We start from the raw sequence: 10332 nt of genomic DNA on the forward strand, positions 1-10332 counted from the left end.
TGTCCTTTCAGAGTGGTCTGATAGCAGGCGCGGGAACATTCTTGATCCCCTCTGATCACCTTTATGTCCCAGGGGACGGCCCCCATTCCGTGGATCCAGGGCCGTCCTAAGATCATGTTGTAGGACGAATCGCAATCAACCACGAGGAATTTGGTTGAAATGTTAACTCCTTCGGCGTATACGGGGAGGGTTATCTCCCCATCGGTTTGCTTGACTTCCCCGCTGAAACCTATAAGGGGGGTTACCCTACGAGTTAGAGCGCCTTCCTCGAGCCACAGGTCCTCCTTGTATGCGGCCTGGAAGATGATGTTGCCTGAGCTTCCATTATCCACCATTATCCTTTTTACCAGGCAGTTCGCTACATTGAGCGAGATAACCAGGGCGCCGTGATGAGGAGTGAGGACTTTCTCCTTCTCCTTGGCCGTGAAACTTATTTCGTCCATCCCTAGGAGCAGCCATTTTGGCTTGGCAGCCTCTAGGCCGTGCTTGGCGTTCCAGGTGCTTTTCTTCGTGGCTACATGGCTTATGCCGCTGACTTCCAAACCGCCCGAGATGACATGGATCACTCGGTCCTGTCGCGGTGGCGAGACGGGAGCAGCTTCAGTGGGCTTACCCATTGTCTCCTTGCTTAGATGGCTCTTGGCATTCTCGGAAAGGAACTCCCTGAGGTGCTCTTTCCTAAGCAGCTCGTTGAGCTCGATCTTTAGTGCGACGCAGTCCTCCGTTTTGTGACTGTGGTCTCGGTGGAAGTCGCACCAGAAGCCAGGATTCCGGAAAGAGTCGGGGGCTTTTATCTTCTGAGGCCACTTGACCTGCTGGCCCATCTGCCTCAGAACTTTGATAAGCTTCGGCCTTGAGATGGAGAGGTGAGAGATATCTGGCCACGTGGACACTGCCATCCCTTCTGCCTTCTCGATTGGTCAGTTCTGGTACCTGCCCCGGTTTCGATTCCTGGAGTCCCTAGCTGGTCTTTGAGAGGGTTTCTTGTCTCGATCGGTTCGGTCTGGTCCGATTGTCTTAGGATCTTGCTTTTGTTGCGCCTTGGCACACGCCATGGCACGGCTGGCGACGTCTTCCTCCCATTTGACCTGCGACCAAGCTCGAGATAGGACGTCTTCCATGGTTTTGCACTGGTATTTGGTCAGCTCTTTGTAGAGGTCTCCGTAGGGGAGCAGGCCTCTCTTGAAAGCAGAGATAGCAGTGGGGATACTGCATTCGGGGATAGCCATATTTTCTTGATTGAAGCGGGCTATGTTGCCTCTCAGGGGTTCCGCTCGATGCTGGAGGATTTCGTAGAGGCTGTCAGAGGTTTTCTCCAGGTCTCTGCTGCTGGCGAATTGTTCCACGAACTTATCGCTGAGAACTGCGAAGGAAACTATGGACCTAGAGGGTAAGTTGATATACCATTGCAGAGCAGGTCCGGTCAGAGTGGAGCCGAAACCTTTGCACATGGTAGCTTCGCGTGACCCTTTGGGGAGTGCTACAGCGAGCATCCTCTGTCTGTATTGGGCGACGTGGTCGTCCGGATCAGTGGTGCCGTTATACGCCCTGATACTGGAGAAAGAGAACTTCCGGGGCATCTCGATCAAGGTGATCTCATCCGTGAAGGGAGTGTCAGCGTAGGAATCGGGGTTGCTCTTCCGTATAGGGGGAGCTACCCCTGGGAGTCTCTCTACCATGGATTGCATGGTGTCGAGCCTAGCGGAGAATATCTGGTGAAGGTGAGCGATCATGGGAGACTCCGCTCTCGCTGCTTTGTCTGATACTTCCTTATCAGGCTCGGTTCCGAGTCGCTGTCCTCCCCGTCATAGGTCTGAGTGTCCTTAGCCTTTTCTCGCGTAGATGCTTCTCCTCCCGGCGCCGCAGTTGGGAGATTCATGCCTGCCCCAGAGTTAGGTGTTTCCATAGGCGGCATGGGGCGAACCTGAGTCCGGAATCAACGGTTCTTGTTGCCTGCTGCGTTAAGGGCTTGGTTCTCGTCTCGGAGGGTAAGATTCTTCGATTCGAGCTGGCTGAGCTTCTCGGCACTCTGCTGCAGTTGCTTAGAGTGTTCGTCGAGTTTTTCCTTAAGGATTTGGAACTCCGAGGACTGTTCGGGATTGGTATCTTCCCGAGCTCTATGTAACCCGGTTACTTGACCTTGCAGGTCATCGATTTGTCTTTGGAGTTCAGCCTCTCTCTGAGTAGCTTTGGGTAGCTCGTTATCACGTAGTTTAGATTACTCCCCTCCTTCTAGCGCCAAACTGTTAGGGGATTTTTGTGTAGGATCTTTGTGAGTACCACATAACGATGGACAAGGCTTAGAATTCATGAGTATTTGAGAGAAAAAGACTTGAAGAGATGTTTTATTGAGGAAACAAGCTAGGATTACAACGATTTGAGTAAGAACCCTAAATCTAGCCGTCTAGCTCTAGTCTCTAAGTCTCGAAGTGTCGATCCCTTGCTTTGGGGTTTGGATTCCCTTTATATAGTCTTCCTAAGGCGGGCCTTAGTCGGTTGGAGTAGGTTAAACTCTTCCATATTCGGAAATATGGAATGTTCTCCTTATCGGAAGTTTTCCATATCCCGGAGGAAGGGGGGTGATTCTGGGACCGGACCCGGAAAACTCCACAGCAGGGAACCGGAGTTCCTTCTAGCGGGGATCCTAGGAACTGGGGTTCCTTCCAGCGGGGATCCAGAGGCCGGTGTCCTTCCTGGGGTCTGGAGGAATTCAACACCTGAGTATTTTTCCCAACAGTTTGCCCCTTATTGCTCGATTTCGTCATCGAACTCGGGGAATAACCTGTGCACTCAAGTCAACTGGAGTTGCTCATTCTCGGTAGGCTTCCCTTAGGCAGGACATCACTCCAGTAATCCCGCGATCCCGGGTTCCACTCAGGCCGGAACCGTACTCTGAACCCGGGGGATGATTAGTTTCCCCTGCATCAGACCTGGGTCTGGTGCTGTCTAGACTGCTGATTCTCGTCGAGGACGGGGAGCTTTGGGCTTCTGATGATGTCTTGGAGACGGTGGAGCCTATAGCTCTGATGTTTCCTGAGGAGGAATTGGCGTAGGAGCAGACTTTAATGCTGGCGCGAACGGGGAGATTCTTGATGGAGTTTGGGGTTCCTTAGAGTTATTTGGTCCGCGTTTATGAAAAAGGGATCGGTTATGATGAAACCTTGGAATTCGCTCCCTCACGTGGCGTCCTCCTTGTGGCGCGTGGGAATCTTCCTAGGGTTTTCTACCCTTCTTTCTGCTTCTTGCCGCCTAGCGGCTTTCCAACTTTCCTATTCTCTCTCTGTGGTCTTCATTCGCTCAAGCTCAATTCTCCATTTTTAGGTATTATCTCCTTCTCACTCTCTCTTCTCCCGATTTATCTCCTCTAGATCCTACTCTTTAGACCTCTAGGATGAAGCCCAAATCCGATCTTGCCCTAGACTCTTCTTCCATAGGTGGTAGGATTAGGTCAAAGAAACAGAGATCGGGTGCCGGTCCGTCAGAATCGATGGACTCCTCCGGTTCTTCGCTAGACCTCACCGTGGAGGTTGAAAATCTTAGCCGCGAGGTCGTCGACCTTGCTCCTTCATCCGCAGAGGTAGGAGAGTTTCCTCCGGTGGGCCCTCTTTCGTCAATAGGAGTGGATGAAGTTGCGAACTGGCGAGCGAAGTATCATCTTCCCGATGACGTTGTTATTAGGATTCCGGGTCCTATAGACAGAGTTTCGGACTTCGAGTTTGATGAGGTCCCGGTGTATGAAGGGTTTTTCGAGTCGGGCTTCAGAGATCGAGTTCATTCGCTGGTGGCGAAGGTGTCTGCGGCGCTGGAGATCTCTCCTGGTCAGCTGAATCCCCCTTCCTGGAGGACCTTGATAGCTTGCAGAACTTAGGAGACCTTGAGGGTCTTACTATCGGGGTCGCCGAGGTTCTACATTCGTATCCAACCACACCATTCTAGACTTACTAGTTGCATATAGCACTAAAGATACTAAAGTGAATCAATTTGTCAACTATGTTACACTTGCTGAGAATGTTTGAAGGAACCAAAGCTGACCTCCAACCTAACTGAGTTCAACTTTGCTTGTCTTGGGGCTTGGTATACATGAGATCAGATTCTTCAAACAAGTCTGGAAGGTAAAGCCTTGTGTAGATTTATCACCCTCTCGCTCTCTATTTCGAAATTTAGATTATAAAAAGAAAGAGTATATATATAATTATAGATGATAATTTAGGAAAAGAATTCGAATAGGACTTGGTGGCTACAACCATTAAAGATTCATAAGAATTATATAGGTAAAGGATTATAACAGAACTTGGTGGCTACAACCATTAAGGCTTGATCCACAAATAATCCTACGATATAGGTCAAAATGAAATGAACATGATTTGGTGGCTAAAACCATTAAAGCTTGATTCATGAAAGCATGTCCAATTTTAGTCAATGATTTTGCAATAAAAGCAAAGCAGACTTTGACTGAGAGAGAAACTAGTAGAGAGAGAAGAAAGGAACTCCCATTTACCTGCAGGTCAAGATACTTGTTTGACCATCCTTACATCTTGTGATCGATACTCCCAAGGTAAAGTCTACACTTTTATTTATGCAAGAAATGAGGTTGGTAGAGGGGATTGTCAGATAGGATTTGCTAAGTTGTTAACTATGTGAATTTGGTTGCTAGACTAGGATATGGTATAATGTGCTTCTGAGATTTGGATTTCCTAAGGTGATGATTTTGAGTTTTAAATCTATGAGTCCCTGCTGTTTTCAAACCTTTCTCAGAGAGACTGTCTGTATGTTTTGCTTGAGTACAAGTAAAAGGGTAAGTCTGGGGGAATTGATAGGCCATTGATTTTTTCCACTTTTGGCCATGGTTTATAAGGGTTTTAATAACTAATTACTATGCTTTAGAGTCTATTTAGTATATTTATAGGTTAAGGAGTGATTTGGAAGAAAGTGATGATTTTGAAGCATTTTTGGAGATAAAAGGAGAGGACATCCGAGCTGACCATCGAGCAAGACCAGAGGTCGACATTCAGAGGAATAATCGATCAATGCACACTTTGTGACATCGATTGACAGCGAAGCGCGCAGAAGCCCGTTTGGTTCCAGCCGACTTAGAGCCCAAGACTTCACCAAATTACAAGATTGCCCCTGGCGAGTTTTTAACATAATATTTATAGTTTGCCAAAGTGATTTAGGCAAAGTGTACTTTCTTGTTTTCTAGTTTTCACAGCAAAAGGTTTTCTAGGATTTTAGTAGAGTTGGAGAGAAGATCCAAAGAGATTTGTATCTATGCAGTTTTTATACCTTATTCATGTTGTTATGAATTTCTTTGCTATGTCTTAGTTCTACTGTTAGATTTAGGGTTCAAATATGTTATGAGGGATTAGCCCCAACTGCTAGTCGTGATATTCATCATTAGAATTGTCATTAATGCATGTTTCTAGTTTAGCTAGCTAGAACCTTGACCTAGGAGTTGTAGGAACAAGTTAACACTTGAATCTCACCCTGAATCCGTCCTAATTGAGCTAGGATTGTTAGAGTAAGGCGAAAGCTGATCTATTAAGCCTAGTGAGCATTATTCAACCTGAGCGTAAAGCTTGACTAAGAGCGTGTCGATCGATATTCCTATGGAATAATCGATCGACAGTGAAAAAGGTGTATCGATCGATATTCCCCTAGAATAATCGATCGACACTTAGATCTGGTCAATAGACAAACCTAGAAAGCGAACGCCGATCGGTTTGATCATAGGCGATTGAGCTCTATAATATCATGCATACAACTGTTAAGCATCTGTAGGATTATAATTCTGATTACCTGAATAGAAACCCTAAGTCTAGCTATTTCATTTAAGTGTCAAAAACCCAATCAAACCAATCGAGCAACTACCTTGCTCACAACTTGCTATTTACATTTAAACATAATCAACCTAGCTTAATCACTCTGATTAGATTTATTAGGTTCCCTAGCTCCTTGTAGATTTGATCCCTAAGTACTACAATTGAACCTCTTATTTGAGAGAGTAATTCACTCCTTAGGGTAATTTGAGTGACATCAATGGCAAATACCGCAGACACTTGAGGTCGCGATCATCAATGTCGTCAGTCTCATCAACAATGGAACCAAAACAGAGAGTCTGAGCAGTACTCTGCACCGAGGCAAGATAAACTTGGAGGCAGAGGTTACCAAGGCAAATGTCAAATCTGCGGTGCTCATGGTCACAGAGCACGACGTTGTTTTCAGCTTCTCAATCGCCAACTGCCGTCAAGTAACAGGAGCTCTGGTACAGCGTACCCACCGTGGCAACCAAGGGCTACTATGGCTCTATCTGCAACACAACCTGACACCATGTGGCTCATGGACACTGGCGCAACACACAATATGACCAATGATCTTCAGAACCTCTCCCTTCATCAACCTTATCATGGCAACAATATGGTTTAGATCGGCGATGGCTCAGGCATCTCTATCACGCACACTGGTTCAGTACCATTACCCTATCCTTCTTGTGATATTCTTTTAAACAATATTCTCTGCGTCCCAGATATCCACAAAAATCTTATCTTTGTTTATCAGTTATGTAACGCTAATCAAGTTTTTATTGAATTATTTCCGGCTTACTTTCAGGTGATGGATCTGACGTTGGGGAGCCCATTACTCCAAGGCAAAACTAAAGACGAGTTGAACGAATGGCCAGTGTCTTCCTCAACTATGTCATCTTTCTTCGCAAACACTTCAGCCAAAATCACCCCAAAAGAGTGGCATAACCGACTTGGTCACCCAACAGCTCATGTTTTAAATTCGATTATTTCATCGTTTTCACTTCCTTGTTCTCAAGCTGGTTCTCAAAATTTGTCTTGCTCAGATTGTTCGATCAATAAAAGTCATAAACTTCCCTTCCCACAAACTTCTATTACTTCAAAACGCCCTCTTGAATATATGTTTGCCGATGTCTGAACGTCCCCTATTGTGCCTGTTGATAACTTCAAATATTACTTGGTGATATACCACTACACGAGGTATACCTGGCTGTATGTTCTTAAACGTAAGTCTGATCTTCAAGCCGTATTTGTCCCTTTCAAAGCTCTTGATGAAAACAAATTTCAGAGCAAGATTTGTACATTCTTTTCCGACAATGGGGCGAGTTTATTGCTCTCAGGCCCTTCCTCTCTGCATCTGGAATCTCACATCTTACTTCACCTCCACACACTCCATAACATAATCGAGTCTCTGAAAGAAAACATCGACATTTGGTTGAGACAGGTCTCTCTCTCCTGACACATGATGGTATGCCGCTTTCCTATTGGTCTTATGCATTCGCTACTGCAGCCTACCTGATAAACCGTCTTCCCACGCCAGTTCTGGACATGAAATCTCCGTTCTTCAAACTCTTTGGTGAACATCCTAACTATGGCAAGCTAAGGACCTTCGACTCTCTCTGATTTCCATGGCTCCGCCCTTATACTCAAAACAAATTGGAGAATTGATCGACTCCCTGCGTGTTCTTGGGGTACTTGCTTACTCAAAGCGCTTACATATGTTTTCATCCTTCTTCGGTAATAATATATGTTTCCAAACATGTCAAGTTGGATGAAAGTTCCTTTCCTTTCTCCACTCTCAGCCAAACATATTCCTCTTCCTCAAACACTACAGCTTCCAGCTTCTTTCCTCCAGTCGAAACAATCCATGTTCCATTGCCACACGTACAGCAACCGTCGTCTGTTACGCCTCAGGTACACCCGACATTAGATTCTCATCAGTCTGTTTTGCAGGAAAGCGTTCAACATGGGACTTCTGCGACAGAACCGGCACCAAGAGAACCTCAAAAAACAAGAAACATTCCCACTTCCATACCAAACCTCTAAGACCCCAGTACCTCAACTCAACCATCCTCACTAGACACAAATAATTTCCAAACACAACAACCACAGCCTATCATCCCACCTGCAACCGTCACCATAAGCTTACTCTGCGACTACACAGACAAGTACATCCCTGTCATCAAGTCCACTACTCTGCGACTCGTACTTTATCTGGCAGTCACACGTTCTTGGCCGATTCGTCAGCTCGACGTGAACAACGTGTTCCTTGAAGGAACACAAACAGAGGATGTCTACATGGAGCAACCTCTAGGTTTTGTTGACTTCGACAATCCCTCATTTGTCTGTTGTCTAAAGAAGGCAATCTACGGACTACAACAAGCACCTTGGGCCTGGAATACTGAGCTTAGAAACTATCTCCTCTCTGTTGGGTTTCAAAATTTTCTTGCAGATACTTTTCTGTTCACCTTGTGTCATGGGTCTATCTCGGTGTATATGCTTGTGTATGTCGATGATAATTTAGTTACATGCAATGATGAGAACACGTTTTAGAAAATTTTCCAACAACTATCTGCTTGTTTCTCAATCAAAGATCCAAAAGATTTGGACCTTTTTTTTTAGGATTGAGGTACATCTGACTTCTGCTGGAGTTCACCTCTCCCAAACGAAATACATCATCAATGTTCATCAGAAACACGTCATGACAGAAGCTAAACCAGTGAAAACTCCTATGACGTCATATCCTAAGCTCACTATGTCCTCTGGAACACAGTTGTCTGACCCCACTTCATATCGCCAACTAGTTGGTAGTCTTCAATACCTAGATTTCTGAGGCTGGATATCTCTTATGCAGTGAATCGATTGTCTCAGTTCATGCATAGACCAACTGATCTTCACCTTCAAGAAAAGAAACGAGTTCTACGGTATCTCACATATACACCAACTCATGGTGTTTTCTTCTCTGCAACTAACTCCCTCACAGTGCATGCCTTCTCCAACACGGACTGGGCTGGTGACTCTGATGATTACATCTCCACCAACGCATTTAGCATCTACATGGGCAGCCATCCAATATCTTGGTCACCAAAGAAACAGAAAAGTGTTGCAAGGTCTTCAACGTAGGATGAGTACAGGTTGGTAGCAAACACTGCTTCTGAACTGTCTTGGATATGCAATATTCTAACCGAATTGTGCATCACACTATCAACAACTCCTGTTATTTACTACGATAACGTGGGCGCGGCGTTTCTTTGTGCAAATCCAGTATTTCACTCGTGAGTGAAGCATGTTTCCTTGGAATATCATTTTATACGAGGTTAAGTACAGAATTTGGAAACTAAGAGTGGCGCACGTTATAACTCGGGATCAGCTTGCAGACACTTCGACTAAACCACTAGCTCGAAGCCGATTTATGGAGTTACGTGACAAGGTCAACAGCCCCTTCATCTTGTGGGGTGTCAAGGATACGATAATATCCCGATCGTAGCTCTAGAATATCTTTCGTATATTACACTTATGGAATGTATAGTTAATGTCTAGACCTAGCACTACCTACGGTTTCTGTATAAATACTTGTACATACCTTTTCCATAATAATAAGACACCACTTCTATACCTATTTGGAATAATGGGTTTACTTCATTTTTGACAGAAGTTAAACACATAAGACCCTTTATATGTTCATTGATTAAAACTCTTGTGAATTAGCCCAATGTTTTCCTCTTTGGCTCTATTTTGCAGAAATTGATTGGAGAAAGTAACAGCTTTTGTTCTTCTTGTTGTTATTGTCGGTTTTGGTTGTGTCCAGTTAAACTCAAAAGTACAACTGATAATGAAAATTTTTATTACTTTTCACTATTCACAGGTATAGCTGTATATTTACAACTATTTCATTGTAGTATAAGAATAAGAGGTCTCAACTATTTTTGGGAAGTCTACATCGCTAAAAATGCAAATGTATCACTTAACTCAATCTAAATAAGATGATTCGCGGATTAAACTACTAACTGTAGGCAAACTATCACTAATCAGACAAATCAAACAAGAAACCAAAGCAATAAACACATTTTCTAATAGCTACTAAACGTCTTGGACAACAATTTCCATGAGCTAAACATACAAATCACATTATGAGATTTTTTCAACCAACATTTTAGCAAACACCTTTCGGGCATGAAACACCCTATAGTCTAAATCAACTTAATTAAAGTTAAACTAGCATTACAAATATTTCATAAGTAAATTCATAAGTAATCAATAATGTAAATTGATGATAGGAGTTTCAAGGCTCCTAATTAAATGTTGTAGAATAAAGGATGTCAAACCAGTTCTAAGTGATTCTAAAGCAAAGGGAATGCAAGACCATGCTTAATCTAAGTGCTATCAATTGGTGAGATGATTTTTGAACTAGAATGATACTAAAATGCAATAAAGGACAAAGCTTTCTTTCTTATTAGATAAGAGAACTCATGGGCTAAAGGAATTGATCTTGGGTGATCAAGTTTCAATCTAAAGATGTTAACTTTCAACCAAT

The 10332-nt window shown here is 44.1% G+C and overlaps 1 protein-coding gene across 1 annotated transcript; it reads right to left on the reverse strand.

The window, feature by feature from the left end:
• Window positions 1–920: 920 nt before the first annotated feature.
• LOC106308709 lies at window positions 921–1733 on the reverse strand. The gene has a single exon (XM_013745839.1). The coding sequence runs from the start codon at window positions 1731–1733 to the stop codon at window positions 921–923; it is 813 nt and encodes a 270-aa protein (XP_013601293.1).
• Between the last annotated feature and the right edge of the window lie 8599 nt (window positions 1734–10332).

This window comes from Brassica oleracea, chromosome C8 (genome assembly GCF_000695525.1).
Source record: "Brassica oleracea var. oleracea cultivar TO1000 chromosome C8, BOL, whole genome shotgun sequence".
NCBI classification, from domain to species: domain Eukaryota; kingdom Viridiplantae; phylum Streptophyta; class Magnoliopsida; order Brassicales; family Brassicaceae; genus Brassica; species Brassica oleracea.